General features: G+C 40.8%; 1 protein-coding gene across 1 annotated transcript in view; it reads right to left on the minus strand.

The window, feature by feature from the left end:
* The window catches only part of NELL1 (neural EGFL like 1), a gene marked incomplete at its 5' end in the record, with an annotated part of 297,740 nt that overhangs the window by 257,282 nt on the left and 19,570 nt on the right, over positions 1–20,888 (minus strand). Inside the window, one exon of the mRNA XM_082317413.1 lies at positions 14,227–14,377. Coding sequence (XP_082173539.1) covers positions 14,227–14,377 — 151 coding nt within the window. The remainder of the gene's footprint in view (positions 1–14,226; positions 14,378–20,888) is intronic.

Genomic DNA, 20,888 nt, shown 5'->3' on the forward strand with positions numbered 1-20,888 from the left:
CGAGCATTATCAGGTCACCCGCATCAAAGACACAAGTGGCAAAGTAAAAACAGTCACAGGCAGATAAAGGCAAAACCAAAACAGAATGAAAACACAGCAGGCATACATACAAATAAAATACAGCAGAGAGGAAAAAACAAGAAAGGCTGGTGGTGTGAAGGAACTGGCCTGCTTCATGCACATAAAGGCACAAGCAGGGTAGAGAAACAGGAATTTTCTAAAGGAGAGAGCAGAATGTTGATTAACGACCACCACCCCATTAAAATACCTAAATTGCATTCATAAGAAATGTGGCAAGGACTTTTTCATTGGTTTATTTGGATGCTCAGTAAGAGCACAGTCAATATACAGAAGATACTGCTGCTGGCATTTTCAAGCCAGGAAAGCACTAGGACAAGTACTGTCAGTGAAGTCATACTTACAAAGTTAAACACTTCATAATTGCCATCTGCTGTCAAAGCACAAAAGGAAGTCATTAAAGAGACTTTCTTTCTCTCTTGTTCAGATAAACAGCAGTGAGGCAGAAAACTTGAAAAAAAAAAAAGAGGGAGAGCTACATAATGTTCTAGTATCTCTCTCACATCCGAAGTATTTGTATAAATATTTTTTTTTTTTTTTTTTTTTTTAACATGGTTGATCATAGCAGCTTAAGAGCTTGAGAGCAAGGCAAGCTCCTGTTGCAGGAAGCACATCGCTTCCTGCAGTCATTCTTCATAATCTCTTCCAGCCACGGAGCTAACTACTTACTACACAGTGTTTTGTTCGTTAATAAAAAGGCAACAGGCCAGCCCTGGAAAGGTCAGTCAGATACTGTACTTAATCACATCTCTGCTACATTATTTGAACAGCATAGGGAATTGCAAAGCAACGTAGTTTCTCATCTGACAAGCTTTAGTGTCAATAGTTACTTCAGGACTAAAACCAGCTCGTTGCTTACGCACTGAGTTTGTTGTCAGTCTCCTAATTTATGCAACGCAGAAGTGACTAGTTAAAATTTACCGTAAAAGCCAATACTAACATTTTTATATATGTACACCTAATGCACTGCCAAGTGCCACAGGACTGTATAAAACACCACGTTTTACCTCTTCAGTGACAGCAAAGGAGGATGACAGCGGACAAATTCTGCACCTATTTTTCACCACCCTTCAACAAGTGCAAATCAGAAGCAGTTACGCTCAGACAAGCATCAGTAAACAACAGTCAACAAAATCCCAACAGCAGAAACTGTCTGGATTAGCCCAACATATATCTATCTCAATTATTTAAAAAATGCAAAGCAATGTAAACCAACACTCTTGCATTGATTTTTTTTTTTTAAAGATGCACAAATTCACATTGAGATCTTGACTAGACACACACACTTCACCATGTTCACAGTTCAGAAGATGTAGTTGTCTTTCCTCTACCAGAACATAATTCACATGCAAATAGCTTTCTCAATAGCAAACATCATCTTTTCTTTCCTCCTCCCACCAGACTCTGGAGGAAAGCCTCTTCAAAAGCAATGACATAAAGGCCATTCACTCCTGGAAAGAAACGCACCTGCTCCACGTTCAAGTTCTAATCTGCAAATTGTGGAATGGAAGACAAATGAGTGGAAAAACTTAAGCTTAGTAAAGAAACCATCAACCTGTGAGAAAATAATTAGTAAAGACAGAGAAAATAAATGGATTTTTTTTTTTTAATCTATCTCATCTTTGACTTTAAATGCCACTGCACAAGTTTTTATCTACTCTAAACCAGCAGGTAAACAACGGGGGGGAATTAACAGAAGCTGCCATACAAGAGGTAAGAAAATGAACTAATCCCTAACAAGTGTTTTGTAGGTACTTCCCAGTATTTCGCGAGGAAGAAGAAAACATAGGAACAGAACAAGTCAGGGTTCCTGAAAGGACTGCAGCATCTGGGACCGCCTGAATACACGTATCATCAGCAGGCAAATGTGAACTTTCAAAGTTGCCATGAGATCCATATCAAGAGCCCAAGGGAGATCCCCGAGTATTACAACTAGTTCTGCTTCTGCATCACATCTGCATGAAGCCTGTGTGTCAGCTTGCCGCTCCAGTTAGCCCCCTGCTACCCTCCTTAAGACCTTTTCCGAGAGAGTGATGTGAGACAGTAATCTACTTGTCAACTTGTTAGCACCGAGTGATGGTTTCTTGTTTTATTTGTTATTTCTCAATGAGGATTTATTTTTTTGTATTTTTTTAAACAGGCACAATCAAAAGTAGCATGCATTTTGACACATGAAATTCTCAGAACACATGTATTAAGAAAGCTCGCTGTTTATGGAACAGCAATACAATATGACCTTGGCTGAAATTTTCCCACTACTAGAATTTCCATATTTGCTAGGCGTCTAAGCTAGTGCTGGCTTCTTTTGTACTATTATAGAATTCAAATGCTTTTTATAGGTCTGTCTGCAGTCTCTCATTCAAATCCCAATGCGTAAAACAAAACCATGTTGCTAAATTCAGATTAATTTTATGCACATCAAAAAAGTTGGGATATTTTAAGATCATGCAATGCGCTTTACAGAAGGACAATATTATTCCACAATCCACTCAAGATGCTTTACAATTCTGACAACTTTTGCAACCCCTATGTACCTCACACACAAATATTGTTATGAGAGGATAAAGCCTAATTCAATGATGGTTAATGCTTGGGCTTGGGGTTCCCCCCCCCCCCCCCTTCTTTTAGTCACAACCCTAATGAATATTTAACTGTGCATTTGACAGCTCATTTCACTTCAGGGATCAGGAGAAAAAGGTGTCTAAAAGTATACTCTAAGTTGGAAACAACTGCTGTGGATGTAATGACCAAAAAAATTGGAAAAGACATTATCAACATGAAATAAGAGCATGTAAGACACCTGAAGCAGAAAAAGCAAAGTATTTCTATAAGGTGAGTTGGCTTAATCCACCCATCTGCATTAAAGAAACATATTCAACTACTCATCCTATCTACCACAGCAGTCATCTTAGCCTGCGACAAACACCACCATGTTCCATTCAAAGATTTTACTGCTGTTGGGTTGTGGAAGTAGCAAAAGGAGGGAGGGCTCACAGACTCCAAATAAGACACAACCCCAAGAGCAGCTCTGGGATATATGTCCTTCTGAATCTCCTTAGCGTATACAGCACTTTTTGTTCTTACCTTTACGATGCTAACACCTATCATGAGACACTAAAATATCCCACAATGAAGACAGGGTACCATCTGGTAAGCACAATACTGATTAAATGCTCCGATAAGAGCTCTAAGAACTAAAGCAAAACTACTTTCTGCATTCAATTCTGCAAATCTTCTCCTTTATCACTTTCAAACATAAAGTCAGAATGATAACTCTGCTTTATTTACAACTTCCGTCATCCCTGATCAAGTGCCAAATGAAGCCCCACAGCCTCTTTCAAAGAGCAGCACCAGCACTTATAGCAGATGCTCTTAGAGCTACTGAACAGATGTCCCAGGGCAAGGCAGCAGGCACAGATGGCATCCCTGCGAATATGTACAAACTTGGGGTTGCCATCTAGTCAAAACACTTGTGCATCTGCTTAACATTGTGGGGGAGAAGGTCACAAAACCGCAGGAGTTCAAGGATGGAAGCACCACGCACACGCTGCAGCAACACCATGATGTCAGGTCTCTCAATTGCTGGAAAAAACATCACTGCCATAATAAGAATCAGGCTGCTACTGAACAAAAGCTTCTGGAAAGTTCTGTCAGTCTGGTCAAGGCACAATTTCTTACATATTCTTTATAGCAAAGCAAATTCAAGGCAAGTTGAGAGACCAGCCCATTTGATGTCATCAGCTAAAAGTTTGGGAAGCTTCTGCACAAATTTGCCTATTTGGACATTTGTGCACATAGCTTTTCCATTTCATAACAGCATTGTGCCAAGCAGAGCATCAGAACACTTAATGATGTTTAATGATAAAAACGGCTTCAGGCAAGACTGTGCTTTAGCATCTTTGCAGAAACACTTCTTGTTGTATTGAGACAAACAGCCAACGAATCTGCATCCATTATCGTGCAGATTTCAGGATTTTTAATCTACAGAGATTCTGTGATGAATCACAGATCATCACACTTTTGGCCTTGCACTGTTCCTTACCACTGACTGAGTCTGTGAGCACAGTGGGACACTCGGCACATTTTTATTTTGGTTGTGCTGCCAAGTGGCTCAGCCTGGACAGCAACACAAAAAAAAACTGAGATCTTGTTCTAACGCTCCCTGGTGGAAAGCAAGTCAGGCCAAGAGCACGCACTGGGTACACTGTGCTGCAGATAAGCTGGCAGGCATACGCCCAAGACCATCGCCACTGTCAATGAAGCCATATAGAGCAAAAGCAGCACCTCTGAAACAAGAGAGGCATCTAACTTCAAACAAAAGTAAACACTCACCTTGTGGTTGTCACCACGGTTCTGTACGGATGCAAAACTAGAACAAGTTACAGCTGTCAAGGCAGATATTTCAGTCGCTTCCACAGGCACTGTTCTTGTACCCTAGTTACTATAAAGTGACAGGGTAAGATCCCAAGCTCTGAAGCATTACACATTGTCAGACACTGGATTTTGAAGAAATGCTCTCACACGCTCAAGTGTACAGATCTAGTCCTCCGCTCCATATGCACGCTTACAAACCATACAAAGCTACTTGTTACAGCCAATTTAAATATGGACAGATCGAGAGGCTGCACAGCAAAACCGTACGCGGCAAATCTTCATTTATGCGGCATTAAAGACTTACTACTGTGGCAGAGATTACATACTGATACCATCAAAGCTTATGAGCAAAATCAGACTGACACCAGGTAGCACAAAAGGTGTCGTGAATAGAAGGATCATCTGTGACAATGAAGGTATCTTGCTGAAAAATCAGATTAACTTTCTACAAAAGAAAATGCAAAAGCTGCATCCCATATGTTGCACAGACAAAGACTCTATCATCAGCTACTGCATTCCAAAAGCATTCCTCCTATACAAGCAAATCCAAAATAAGCCAAAATTTAATACTAAATTCTTTCAAATCTCTCAAGTAAAAGCCTGAAAGTTCAACTTCAGTGTGCTGTTGGCCACCTAAACAGGATTCTTGCAAACACTTGTATCCTTTCATTTCAAACAAAAGGAACTAAATCCAGTCAATTAAACAACTTAATTTTTCCATTCAGACCAGTCTGAGGACAACGGGAATCATGTTATATCAGCCTAGCTTGAAACTTTTAGCAATAAGAACCCCCACACTGACATTTTCTATAATAAACATTTTGTCTTTTGTTCTACAGATCTTCTACATGGCAGCTGGACATGCAAGCTGCAAGGCATTAAGCATTTATAATGCTCAAAATGTGCATTTGTGTACCTGCAACTAGGCAAAGGTCATCCAAATACAAATTTAATTTCTTCTTTGATCATATAAAGAAAAAAAGTAACCCCACCTTCTGCCTGACAGCTAAAAGACAGCTTGAGTCAGGGCTGGTACAAAGCAGCCACTCATTTTCATGGCATGGGTTGTAAGGATTGACCTCAAGCATTTTTATTTCCATTTCATATGTCAAAAAAAAAAAAAAAAAAAAAAAAAAGTCTATCTTCACCGTGGCCGCTACCTGCCTACTAACTGAAAAAGACCTGGTCTCTCCCCTGTTCATAGTAAACCAAGTAGGTAGTACCACACTGCACCTAAAAATAGTACTGCATCTTAGCAGGCTTCAGAGCTAGCACAGTCAGCATGACAGAAAAGAGTCTACCATTTGAAGTAAGGTGAAGTAATAACTCCTTAGCTACTACCTATTAAAAAAAAAAAAAAAAAAAAAAACACAACAGAAAAAAACCGCCAACACATATATATGTGTATGTCCTCATAGTCATATAGACACAAACACCTACAAGAACCAAAACATCTCTACTAAAAGTAGGTATCTGCAAGAAGTGGCCAAGTAACAGGAGATATTTGATCTCACTCCCTCACAAAAAGCAGAGGCTGGTCTCACAGTAAGGGATGCGGTCTAGGGTAACCACTCCTGAAAGACATGGCCTCACTCTCCTGCCTGCTTATTCCTACCTCATCCTTTGCATCAGAGCTCGCCATTCAGTTGCAATGAGGCACATCAACCCAACGAACTAGTCTGACAGAAAAGTAACCTGACAGAAGAAAAGAATCATTTCTTTACGTATCACCACTCCAAAACCAAGTCACCTTGTACTCACACTATCCCTGTAACTCTAGCAAGAAACACAATCCACAGTTACACTCCCTAGTAGTCCTTGAAGGGCTCATCACCCACAACCCTTCACCAAAGATTAGTTTCCCCAGTGCACCAGTGGACCATTTGCAGTCCACGAAGCATTTGGATCTGAGGGCTTTCTGAATGGGAGCTGTTGATTTTTTTAAGGCTAACCTGGGACTCTGAGCTGGCATTAGCTCAGGGATCGCTGTGGGTAGGCAGAAGCCTGGAGCTGCCAGTGTGACCAGAGAGCCCCCAGCAGAGCTGTAGCCAAAGCAGAGCATAGCCCTGGTGCCTCCCTGCCTCGTGCTCATCACTGCAGCAAGAACTCAGCTCAGGGGATCCCGAAATCCATAATCTCTAAATACCAGATTTTAATAAAACAAAAGAGGATAACGTAGCCTTTTAAACAAATGAGGTCTGCCACCTGAGTCAAACTACAATATTTGAAAACAAATTACCCTAATTGTTGTGTCCTTACGAGGAAGGTTCTTCCCTCTGATCTGGCTCTCAAATTCAACAGCTTTTCAATGATTTCTTACGTTATGACAAATTCCACAAATTTCTGCTGGATTCTCAGCAAAAAAATCTTTTCCTTTCCAGACTCTCAAGACCCAGCCACTTGTCTGCTCTGTGCTGCTCTCTGGACACCCCCAGTCTCCTCCTTCCCTCCCCACTGCCACCTGAGCACTGCCAGCTTTCCACAGCCGGCCGTCATTAGCGCAGGCACTGCGACCCTCCTCCCTTGCGGAAGGCGGTACCTAGGGCAAGGAAAGCACGCAGGCGTCGTTACTAAACTGCAAACAGAAAATAAAAACCAGACACATTGCCCAGCCTGATGTCCAACCAAGCAAATGACCGTCCATCAATAAAATGTTGCAAACATCTAACTATCTCATTAATAGGAGAGTTACCTTCTTAATGTAACTAGCGTGAGTAATACTGTGAGCACAAGCCCAAATTCAGCGGGCAGTTTTCGGAAAGTTGTCTTCACTGTAAGTTTGAGACATTTCGGCGCTTTGCCTATCTCAGAGGGTCATAAAACAAGCAAACAGAATCACTCAGCATGTTGGAGAAGACTCCTGGGGGACCCACGCATCCTGCTCCTGGCCGACCACAACATTTCCACACTGTCCAAATTCAGTTTTAAAGAGTTTCAAACTGTCAGCCATTCTGCTCCAATTGCCAACAAGGTCCAATCAATGTGTTTCAACAGCTGGTTATCAGCAGCATGTTAATGCTTCAGAGAGACAACAATTGTCAGCCTGGTGTACATAAAACACCTGCTCTCAGCAGGGAGCCGCAAGATGGAAGGTAGCTCCTCAAGCAGTAACTCCTCCTTCACAACACTCAAATCAGTAGAAGATGTATAGAATATAATAATTCTGCCTCACTTGCCTCTTTTGCACACTTTAACCCCAAGCACAGAAGCAGGTGGGCCCAATTCTATTTCCATTTGCATCTCTAAAGACGGGGGCGGGGTGGGGAGGGTAGAGAAAAAATGAGAAAAAAATCTGGAAGAAACAAAGCTCACCTACTTGTTCCTCTATGACCGGGGAGAAAAAAAAAAAAAAAAAGTGTAGATGCCTCCCATATTTCACATCACCTCATTCAGAGGGACAGAAGTAAGACTGGATCTTTATATTCTCTGTACAGCTTTCCAGTTTAGCAACTCTACATATAAATATTAACGAAGATGTGACCTTTACCCTAAAAGAAAAAGGTTAATGGATACACTTGCAGAGGTTTTCCTTCCCTTTTTGAATACTGTGCGCCTCAGAATCCAATATGCATATACACATCTTGCAGAGAATAATCTAAAACATAGCATGGAGTAAATCCAATCTTCCAGGTTTACAACTAGGGTCAGAAGTCACTTGCATAGGTTTGTTTTCTTTAATTAGGTTTCAGTGTTTAATATAACTGGCTTGTTACCCTTCTGTGTTTTTAATCAAACATATTGTGGCCTGGTAGCCTTCCAACTTTTATTTGTGAACGTACAGCCTCCTATCTGCTCAACAGTCTCAGAAGTTACTGTTCATGGTGTCACTGGTGTCACTGGGGGGAAGCAGTGAACAACGTACTACAGAGTCCCATGCCTGTTTCCCCTCCCCACCCAAAACTGACTTGCTAGGGATAAAAATCTTTCACTATGAGCCTAACACATTTATCAGAATCTTCCTGAGTATTTATACCAATACAAGCTTGCTGTTCCACAGTGAAGGGCCAAATTCCCCACTCAATAAATCCATTTCACCATAGCAGTACAACTAGCTTGCAAGTTTCCAAATATCTGGTGTGGCAGAAATTTTCTGAAGTTCAGGTCCTACCCATAGGTTATAAGCATAAAAATAAAGAAAAAAAAAAAACCTCAGAAAAATTAAAAAAAAAAAAAAAAAAAAAGTTTTTAGTGGTCCCTGTAAGGAAGTCTTAGAAACATTAATCTTATGACTCGCTCCCTAGTTCTATCATGGTGGGATCTCCCATTTTGAAACACTCTTCAGAAAGAATGACCACAGATGGCTAGAAAGTTAATACTTATAAACATGAAGGACACAGAGAAGAGAGACACTGGGACACACACAAAATAGTAGGGAGGAATAAGCAACTTGGCATTTCACAAAACAGTTTTTCATCCTGCCTCTTTAGTAACCAGTAAGAGTAACAAAAGCAACAATGACTTCTTTGGGAAGGCAAGGGGAGGGGGGGAAACAACACACAAGAGTCGGGGACCTTGAAAAATGCACATAAGGAAACCTTCAGGAGAAGGTCAAGAAGGGTATTATCCTATTTCTTCTGGGTAATTCATGGGTAATGGCTTCTCTGCTTACTATTTAGTTTTGCATATTCTGCACTACAATGCCCAATTTCTCTGCTTTCCACAAAAATAAACCAATGGTTAAGAAGAAAATCTTTCTTTGGAGGGCAGCTTGTTATAGAGCAAGTGAATAACCAACAAGTTGCTTACAAAAAGTCAAAGGGAATTTTGCCTAATGAAAGATTAGAAAACCTGATCCAGAGTTATTACCTCCCACATCATGACGAGATGACAGCTTGGTGGCCAGCTGCCAGTTACGTGTAACACAGTGTAAAGACTGTATTTCCTCTTGCTTCCTTTCAGGTAAGTACCAGAGACTCAAGTGATGTGTACTTGTGCTACTCGTCTGACTGGAGGAGGTTCAGATTTGTACATTAGCAGAAAAATCATTCTGGACTCAATACTTCTTGATACCTTAGGCCTACCGTGCTTAGACACGAGTAGTGGTTCAACAGTGGCTACCTCCAAAAAAAGCCTCAGCAATTAAAAAGTCATTATTGAAAGTTTGGGCAGTATATGATTTGAAAATGTTATAAGCTAGTCAGTGGGGTGATCGCTCACCAAAAGAATGCTCATGACTCTTTTCCAGGTGCCTTACCCATCGTTTCCAAGCACCAACACCCCTAGAGTGCATTCAAAGTACACAAATGCTTTCCTTTCCCACTCATTGTAATTCATTATTTTTATACACAAAGTACAGGAAGAGTTTATGGCTATTTTTGGGGGGGAAAGGCATAATTTTCACATCAACAAGAAAAGAAAATATTACAGCAGTCAGTTGCTTTTAAATTGTGCTCCAGAGTGGTCAGGAAATCATAGTCAGCTCCAGTATTTCAAAGGACGTTAGCCTGGGTACCTGAACATCCTTGACAGATTCCTCCAGATACCGATCTTAGCCAGCGGTGGGAAGGAACCATCAATATAACTCTAACCCAGCAAGTAAACAGCACAAAGGCAATGCTGACTCCATCTAATTTATGTTCTTGTGCTTTGGACCATGCAAGTCCAGAGCAGGTAAGGAGCAGGCAGACAACTTCGGATGAAACCGTATTAAATTGCTGTTGAAATAAGGATTTACTATGGGTGGGATTTTGAGTATCTTGATGGCCTCTTCCAAGTGTCTTGGTGGTCTGAAGAGTCAAAGGTTGCGAGCAAAATAGCTCACAGATCTTCTAGGAAGAACTGGCTAGCATAATTCTCTGATAAAGAAAATAGTTTCCATCTTGTGCATCCCCAAGTAACATGTTTGTCCATCCTGTATTACATTTTGTTAGCTATAATTTAGAAAAAAAAAATATAATCTTCAGATTTACCACCGTATTCCAGGTAACTATGTACACGGTCTGTACGTATTATCAGGCTGTTCAATTAGACTTAATCTCTGTTAATTAAGCTTCCCATTTTCCAAGCTGTATTTTAATACATTTGGATCATGAAAACAAAGTCTTTATCATCATTAAGCTGATTCAACAAGATAAAAAATTAACAAAGGTGCATTTATCATCACTGTAGTATAAATCCTGCCCATCAAATGATGATATAAATTAACAGCAAATCTCTAATTGTTGCGAAATATCCATTTAGCATAGCAAAACAGCATATCTGAATTACTGACTTCAAGAAAAGTTGTATGCATCTTATTTTAATATTGTCAGTTTCGGAGTTCCATGCTATTAATGGACAATAAAATCCTGCTAAAACTTACTAGAGAAACGAAATATAAACCAAGCATTCCATGTATTACTACCTTATGAAGATCACCTCCGTTATATACATCATGCAAAACTGCCTTTTAAACTAGTTATACTGTTACGCTAGCGTATGTAACTTAAGAGTGTGTGTGTGTGCGTGTATGTATGTATGTATGTGCACATACACACATACCTTTTTGTTGCTTGGAATAAAACCTATTTGTCATCTATTAAATCTGTGCCTAACAAAGAAGGCATCTCCCATAAAGCTATGAACTCTTCCACCAACAGCTGACACAGCTTCTTTTATTCAGGTGGTGTTGACCTCCTGCACGTTCTGAAGTCTCGAACTTTTAACTTTGCCACTTTTGGTATGCTGATAAGTTAAAAAACATTATGTCCTTAACTACAGTATCTCCTGTTTTATGCATAAGGGAGGAGTTCTTGGCTTTTCCATAGTCAAAAACTATACTGGTTAGGTAATAAAATGTACCCTTATACTTGTTCCCATAGGTCTTAATCATGCTGAAACATAACCATGTTTCTTACTATTCTCTTTGCGTTGTCTATTTTCATAAATGCATGGAAGGCTGAAAAAAGCTTGAGAAAAAAAATGGATGTCACCAGAACACAACCATGATAATTATCCAAAGCTTAGTAAGAGCAACAATTTAAAAAAGGCTTCCCCTGTGTCAAGGGCCTGCTCCCATTTCAGTTCACGTGCCAAGCTAAAGACTGGAGTGACCTGAGCAGTTAGAGCAACATCAAAAAAATATCAAGCTGAAAGTTCTGCTATTGCATTGATCATAATGTAAGCAGGGTCCTCTTCAGTAGTGCCCCAAATCTTTGCTCTCTACTCCTCGTCAATGTTAAAAAGTATTTTCTCCACTGTCATCCACTTTATTAATTTCTGTCATCACAGACCTAAGGGTTTGAAAGCACTATCCTTATCAAGGTCCAAGTAGCAACTTAAGAAACTAGAGAAACAAACAGTGACTCTGTTTTAAGTGATACACAATGAGTCCAGAAAAGAAGGTGTACTGGTTATGGCTGGAATAGAGTCAATTTTCTTCATAGTAGCTAGTATGGGGCTATGTTTTGGATTTGTGGTGGAAACAGTGTTGATAACACAGGGATGTTTTTGTTATCGCTGAGCAGTGCTTACATAGAGTCAAGGCCTTTTCTGCTTCTCACCCCACCCCACCGGCGAGCAGGCTGGGGGTGCACAAGGAGCTGGGAGGGGGCACAGCCAGGACAGCTGACCCCAACTGACCCAAGGGATAGCCCACGCCATATGACATCATGCTCAGCATATAAAGCTGGGGGAAGAAGAAGGAAGCAGAGGACATTCAGAGTGATGGTGTTTGTCTTCGCAATTAACTGTTATGCATGATGGAGCCCTGCTTTCCTGGAGATGGCTGAACGCCTGCCTGCCGGTGGGAAGTAGTGAATGAATTCCTTGTTTTGCTTTGCTTGCATGGCTTTTTCTTTACCTATTAAACTGTCTTCATCTCAACCCACGAGTTTTCTCACTTTTACTCTTCCGATTCTCTCCCCCATCCCACCAGGGGGCAAGTGAGCGAGTGGCTGTGTGGTGCTCAGTTGCCAGCTGGGGTTAAACCACGACAGAAGGATAATTGCAGTAATCCATCTCACATTCAGGATGTACGAGCAGTCATTAGCAACACTGGACATGCCTGTTTCAACTCTTACATAGAGCTACACAGACTGAAACTACCTTGGTTACTACACAGAACTACAAAGGTTTAAGTGAAACTAGCACCCAGTCCTTCAACTATATATATTTTTAAACAGATGTCTATTAATTTGAAATACTAGAGATAACTTCAGTGCCAAGAGGAACATCAGCAGCGCATTTTGTTCAATCAAGATTACTCCTGCATAGCACCTCTCTCTACAAGCCTCTGTCTCTGCCCATCAAGATAGAGGACTTAAGTAGCCAAATTCAGAAGAGGCCATATCTAAAAATCCACATGCTTTGCATCATATAATCATCATTGCCTGTCTGGTTTGACCTTGGATTTTGCTGAGTGCATGCACATGTCCCTACATGTGACAGTGTTCCTCTGTCAATGGCTCTCCTCAATGTCCTCTTTAACAAATTAAAAAAAAAAAAAAAAAATCCCTTAACATGGCAAACTGCTCCTATTAACCATGACTTCAGAGAGCTACAATGGCCTGGAAAAGCCTGGAGGAATTAAAAAGTAATGACAAAAGGAATGATAGAGTGAGAGAAGGAAAACAGGAAGAGTTGGAGGGAAGGATCCGTGTGTAATGTAAAACAATATTCTTATATATTGAGACAATGGCCTGGAAAATGAAAGAAGGAATAAAGTAAAAGAAAGAGACCAATAAGAAAGTAGAGGTGGCAGAAAAGTATGATGATAGAACAAGGAAGCAGCAGAGTCCTCCCCTTAGCTATCCCTGTCCGGACATCTCTGCCCTTGCACTGGCAAAAGCCATCATTGACAATTTGGTCATAACAAAGCCACTGCCTTCTCTTTCATACATTTTCTCAACAAAAGGTGAGAAATTGGGCTAACAGTCGTGTATCATGTACACAATTAACAAAATTAAATACCAATAGGATTTTTTTTTTCCTAAAAGAAATGCTGCAGAATGAGTGGTATTATATTTGAAATGCGAGCAACTAAAGAAAGTCCTATTACTTGTATTAAAACAGAAAGTCAGAGTAGATACACAGGTCTTTCAAAGCCCTAAGAAATGATGAAAAAAAGCATTCACAAAGTTACAAGTAGGAGACTATTTGATGCAACGCACATTTTGAAACATCAAAACATCATTGGAATTGTATTATGGGCCATAATACAAGGTACACTTTTTTTTTAATAAACCGATGTCTGCCACTATAATAGCTGATGAAAAAGACCTCTTTTTTCCCTCCTACAATGACAGCAAAAAAAAGAAAAAAAAAAAAGGAAAAAAAAAAAGACACACACACAAAATAACAATATACTGTATTTATGCCAGGAAGAAAACATACACATCACCATACGGAAGCACAAGCAGCTTAATTGCTTAATAGCTTAATTGCTGAACCTCAAAAAAAGGAAATGTATTATTTTAAAATGTTATAAAGCATAGTGAAGCAGGAAACATATAAGTTTAACTTTCATGGAAAAGCAAACTCCAAAGCGCATGTGATAAACTAGTAAGGGAAACTGCATTACAAGGTTTGTAACTTCCAAGTGCGTTGTGTCAAAACTACATTGGTTTTGATCTTTCTGTTTAAGTATTTTACAGACCAGGATACATAAATAATGCATTCCTCCTGTAACAAAAAACAATTAGCAAAAAGTAGCAAATTGCAAACTATGAAGAAAGGCTTTAACTTACATGTCAGATTGTACATCTACCATTTCAACACACTGTCAAAATGGACCACTCAGCGCTCAGCTATCTTTTATGTCATTACTGCTACAAGAGAGAAACAATTTCCTCTTACCTGTGCTCTAACTCTCGGATGGACAGTATAACTCCAGAAGTCGATGCCTTCTGTTGCACGGTGGCCAGAAACGTAAACTCACTTTTATTCCGGAAGAGCTGAATTAACTTCTCGCTCACGTGGGGCGCTGCATGGATTTCTCTTTCTACATCTAAGAATTTTATTTAAAAAAGAAAAAAAAAAAAGAAGGAAACAACAGTCCAGTAAAAATGCTACGTCAGAAAGATTCAGATTACATTTTTCACTTTCCCATCAACATTTTTCATTTTTGAGTCATGTACCATGCTCCACCACTGCATTTGTTCCATGAAAAAACCCAAATGCCATCTCTGTCAGCGTGCCCACTTGTCACTTTGACAAGTTCACAACTGGTCAGCTACTGATTTTCTGACAGAATTTTTAACGGGATGCTGAGCCATTTGTGTCTGCTGTGAGCAGATTAAGTTGCTGTAAATAAGGTGTGCTGCAGTCAGATAAATAGGCTCCTAAATTCCGAGAAATCTCAGGCACTGCCTCTCCCAACACAATTCACCAAGCTCCAATTTCAGTTTTTGCCACTGACTCCGTTACCACCTCTCCATCGTACATCAGAGGAAACCTGTCCTTGCACTGTGTAAGGCAGAGATGTATTATTGCTAATAATGCTATACGGCTGTGCTTCTGCCCGGGAAATAAATACAAGACACGCTTGCAATCCACTATCGTTTCAGGGATTTCTCAGTTTAAACAAGCAAAGCGTGACAGCTCATACAATATTTATGAAACTACAGTCTGACCAGGCACATCCAGAAATATTTCAGTCTCACTAATCCTGCTGATGTCCAAGCGGCAGCATGCCTTCTTACATTAGATCTTCTAAAATTCAAATGGGCTGCCTCTCACCACATTCATTTTTATCTCATCCTTTTATTCGCAATATATCATCGCTATGAAAGATGATTAGCGACAAAAGGGAGAAATCACGGCATTTCACCTTCCCACCCCTTGCCATGTCGCTCATGCTGGGCCTTTGTCACACATTTGCAAGACCTGTGCCACTTGCGGTTCCTGGATGTCACAACCAATTAGAATCCCAGCGCGCTTCCTTTCGAAAGGTTTACTTTGAAGCCAGAAATGATGGCACAAATTCTCAGCTGGTAGAAAACCATATACCTCTACTGAATCCTGAGAATCCGGCCCAGCATGAATGCTGTAACACACAAAGGAGTGATGAGATTTACAATTCAGAATTTCACTGCAGGAAAAAAAAAAAACAACATTGTGTCATTAAATGAGGCTTTGCAGACAGGAAGAGGAGAGACTTGCTTGAAAAACAACCCGAAACTCAGAAACACAGCTACTGAGGGAACGCCATGGACTGAAACCAAACTCCAAGGAAAAAGTATTCAAGCATGTTTTGTAATTGGGTGTCTCAATTTTTTCCTGTGCAGCTTAAAGCCCTTCAAATGAGCCTACACACTCAGAATCCATAACACACTTGCATTCTGAAAAGCTCACCTCTGAAAAGTACTGCAAATTAGACATCAAAAAAATCACTAGTCATCAATTAAAAATCTTTGCCAGTGGCTCAAATTCACCTGATAAATAAATATAATGCCCACTTTACAGCAACAAACTATCCGCCTGTCCAACGCCACTTTTATCAAAGCAGAGGATAAAGCTTCAAAGAACACAAATCATTTCCACCGCCATCAGAAAGGGGAATGGAGGAAGAAACAACCTAGTACAGAAGACCTGATTTTGTCTTTATCTACAAGATTTCATTATCTGTATCATTACCTTCACCTACCAGGTGTTATTACTGGTCGTAAGTACTATCTAGTTTCTTTAAAAAAAGCTGATGCAGGACACGCAAAACTATGTGTCCCATACACCAGTAAGTACTCCGATATCCAGTTTGCTATCTACACAGACAATCCACTGGTACTAAGTTCCAAGGCACAAGTAAGATTCAGAGATACAATGTCCAAGAGCTGACAGTTGAAGATAATTACCCTTGTTTTGAGGGTTAAGAACCTTAGTATCTTATGAAATTTTATCTTTGTTTTCTTAAGGGTGCCACAATCACCAGAAATAAAATATGACTTCCCAAAGCTTTCAAAAATTCTTTGACATGAAAGCATAGGCAACGCTGTCAGTGGAACACGTATGGTAAAATTTCAGTCAAGCCTCGCAAGGTCCAACATTTTCTCATTATAGGGGGACCCAGATATAAAGCCACGTCCTGCCATCTATCCACCAAATTTTATACAAAAATATAGGACTCCTTGGTCAGAATCATGAATGAATAACCAACGTACTGTCTACTTCAGTTAGAAACACACTTTGAAATATCATGCTATACTCTACCACCTCCTCATAGTCATGAACACACCAAAACCACAGGCAACACCTTACATTCATTCTTTGTTGATTAAAATCAATAAGATCCAAAGTCCTGAAATTCCAGAATCTTGGGTTCAAACTACTAGATAACAAACTGTATTTACGTACTGCTTTGCAACACTATTCTAGTCTAATTTGTACAAAGGAAGTTTTATAACCGGGCTTTTAAAAATTAACACACTTCTAAGTATAGTGCTATTTATTCGGAGTAGGTCTACTCATTACCAGTGCCTAGGAACATCCTCTACCACTAGAAAATTGAAAAAAGTACTTGCAGATGCAGAAATGTCTACAGAAATGCTGCTCTTTGTAACTCAACCTCAGGAACTACAACAAGGGGAGTTTCCCAGCAATCCCGTGGCGAGATGGCAAATGCGACCCGATAGCCTACAACTGGACTCATGAGCTGAGGAGCCCACCAAGGCTCGCAAGGATTCAGGGAGCACACGACCAGGCGTTACGGAGATGATAAACCTGTCGGGGTGCTGAGCGCAGCCCTGGGCTCACAACCCGCGGCCCGAATGCTGGGAAGGAGCCGCATGAAGCCTCGCGGAGAGCGTAGCCCAGCCGGCGCTGCCTCACCCCCGTTCCCGTGCCCTGTGGGACAGCCCCCCTGCACCTCTCCGGCAGTGCCCCTCCTCGTGCTGCGCGATCGCTGGCTGTGTCATCTGTTTGTGTTTTGCTCGATTTCTGCAGAAAGTACCACACAAATGAGCTGGGAGTACGATCCATTTACAATAAGAGCTTTCTATTTTCAGGTTGATTTTCACACTTCAAAAAACGAGAAATTGAGAATACATACACCCCCTTACCACAGGTGCCTGAAAGGGAAAATATTTTTTATGCTCTCTATAAAAATAACTGTCTGCTCATAATGAAATGTCGTATTTCCCACATAATATAGAACAATATAGGTTTATACAGTAATCTTCAGTGAAACATCGCTTCATGCTTGAATGATAATGCAATCTCAGCAAAATAAATAAATAAATAAACATAGATACAACTTTCATATGCCCTTCTATGTGATTATAGTTTCTTAATTTGAGATACTGACTGTCTGGAGGGTTTTTTTAAACAGACCAGAGTGTTTCTAAAATAAAACAAGTAAAAAAAAGCAAGCATACACAGTTATTTGAAAGTACAACAGATACAAATCATCTCAGAACACCAAGTAAAGGCAACTTTCTACTTTCAGCAAAACGGAGAAGCAAGAGACACATCCATGTCAGAGAGAGAGCATCTTTGTTGCTTGACTTTAAGTCCTTTTTTTCCCCTGGTCCAAGGAAGAAGTGCCAAATACACCACAATGATGCAGTTTGCCAGGACAGCCGAACCCCTTTAGCCCCCGCCATCCCACATTTCCCGACCCGGCGCCATCTCCCCCATTCCCAGGGACACCACCTCGCCTTCTCCTGGCTGCTTGGTCCTGCACAAGCCCGTTCAGCGCCCGACCAGCGCAGCCCTACCGAGCCAAAAGGAGCTACGAGAGGAACTGGCACCCAAGGCTACGCTTATGCAGGGGCTCAGCAGCCGCGGCACGACTCCGGCCGGGCTCTGCAGAGGAAGACCACAGCACCCTGCTCAGCTGCAGCAAGCTCTTACACGCTCAGCCACGTTGATGAATCTTACCTCCAACTGCAATTACTCATGATACTCATTTCCAGCACCTTCAAAATAAGTTTCAAATTTTTATTTTAGCATGGGTTTGTTTTCATTTCATAAGACTGGTCCAGATGAAAGGTAGTGCTACACTGGGGCCAATGGTGTCAGGGCAAGCTTTACCTCGTACGTATGAAACGTACGGGTATTTCGGTACACACTAACCCTACATGACAAATGGAATTAAGAAGGTACAATAACTCAGGATTAACTCCTTACAGACCTGATTTAGGCCCTCAGGCATGAAATTAAAAATAAAAAATTTTAAATTTAAATTAAAACTAATTAATTAAAATTAAATTTAGAATTAAATTTAATTAAAATTAAAACCTCAGGCTTTTGCCACTTGTAGCCCAGAAGATATGAGAGGCTCCAAATATGAGAAAGGGAGAAGTTGGCTTCAGCTCCATTAGAAACAGTGTAAGAAAATTATCACCCCCCAGAAGATGACAAAATGAGTTAGAGAAACAAAAGAACAGTGCTAGGAAAGCAGGCAAAGTTCTTGCCAAACTTACTTTGATGACAGTGTCAACAATCTACAGTACAAAGGGAAGTACATGACCATTCGGGCTGGAATTTTAAGCAACGAAAAACATGTACCAGTTCTTATAAGCTGAATCTCAATCCATCTGGGAAACCATTTTTCTTTAATAGATGCTTCCATTAAAGAAGAATACTAAAATTCTGTTCTAAATCACCTCATGTTTTCTGAAGCAGCAGATAATGTTTCATCATTCAAGAGCCTGCTTGAATACCTTTTCCTTTCACTTCCTTACTGTGGTAGGGAACACGCTGCAGAACACATTGCTTTACTGGTACCTTCAATCATTTTAAAGCTGTTTGTTTCAGCATGCTTTCTGCACAGTCACTCTGGACAAGCAAGTAGAAATTAACCCTGCAACAACAGAGAATCTGGATTTCAGCTACAGCAGTTAAAGAATCGAATATTGCAGCATATTGCCTTTTACCTTGCTACAGGCAAAAGCCAATAAAACTGAAATCTCTATTTCTATAAAATTTCTATAAAAAAAAAACCACACACAGTGCCCCATTTTTTTAAGTCATCAGCTTTCCAAAAATGGAACCAAGAGTAGAAGGAGGATCCAAAACTAGCAACTCTCGGTGCAGACAGTTTTTAAAAGTTGCTCAGGGTGAAAACACACAACAGCATCACAAAACCCTTCCTGCTTGCAGAAGGCTGGTGCTTCATCAAAGCCTCTGAGTCCAAGTGGGATTCAGTGCACAGACTCCTTTCTCCACATTGGTCCCACAAACCATCTTTTGAAGAAGTGGTCAAAAAAAAAAACCAAAACAAACAAAAAAACCCCAACAAACAGCAGCCCAAAACACTGCTGGTGATAAACGCCCACTCCTTCATGCTCCTCTAAAACCATTCCTCACTCCACACAAGTCACAAACAGATCCAAAAGTTCACAGAAGGATGCTAACACCAACCATAGGGATCTTCTCCAGAAAGAAGTCATTTCACCGCCAAGAAGGTAAACACTTCAGGTAGTTGTCCCTCCCTGCCTAGCAAGGGCAAATGTAGTTATCTGCAGATAGCACCAATTTTATATTTTAAGCTGTGGGGAGAAAATTCACACAGATTTCTCCTTACATGCAAACAAACAAACAAAAAAAGACTTTGCAATATGCTCCTGTCACAGGAATAGGCACAGAGCCACGTATATCCCTCAGAGCACTCTGGGTGCTCAATTCGGCTATCAGCACTAAGGCTCGAGACAGCCCACACCGTGCTGCAGAGACCCACCAGCCAAGTAGCAGCATACCTAGACATGGCCTAAGCACAGACCCAAATTCATCCACCACGCCTGCCACTCGCCTACACTGCTTCCGAGCCAGGCTAAAGCATGGGGTTTCACAAGCTGTGGGGTACTGCCAAGGGAAAATAAATGCAAGCTCACATTAAGGTCCTGAGCAGGCACCGTGCTGCCCTTGGGGGCCCCCTGCACTGGCACAGTGGGGACCAGCACCGCCTGTCCTACCTGCCAGCGACCCGGAGAAAGGGATGGAAACACCTCGCCCTTCTCTTTCAAACTATGCTACCAGGGAGGACTAAAGAAGGTACGATGTTTTATCACGAGTACATCTCTGCTTCTAGGTATTCTCACAGGTACGAAAAGACATTGTGAATGCTTTCGCCTTGCTAGCTCCACTCGGAGTCAGTAATAAACAGTAGGAAACCACATTCAACAGCACAGCTTTCTAAATTATGATTATTCATTATAAATCACTTTTTACATGTTGCTTCAAACGCTGTTTCTCAAGAATAAGATCCGTCTGCAGCGAAATGCTTGGTGATTTTAATATGCAAACCTCCTACAGAGATGATGTCTCATTTTAATTATTGTTTCGGTTTAATGGGTTTTCATTAAATTAGAGGATGGAGCAATTACCAGGGTGAATAGGTAATGTTACAAAGGTAAGTTCCCATGACTATACAGCAAAAGCAGTTCTGCTAGAGAAGGTGGAAAAATAGTATAATTCAATGTAAACTCTCCTTTTGCATGATGCAAAACTATCCCGGCAATAAGGGTTCATATATTGCTGTCATTTTGGCACACGTTTGTGAACTAGTTTACAACTAGGTCTCT

Source organism: Platalea leucorodia (genome assembly GCF_965183815.1).
Source record: "Platalea leucorodia genome assembly, chromosome: 7".
Classification (NCBI taxonomy): domain Eukaryota; kingdom Metazoa; phylum Chordata; class Aves; order Pelecaniformes; family Threskiornithidae; genus Platalea; species Platalea leucorodia.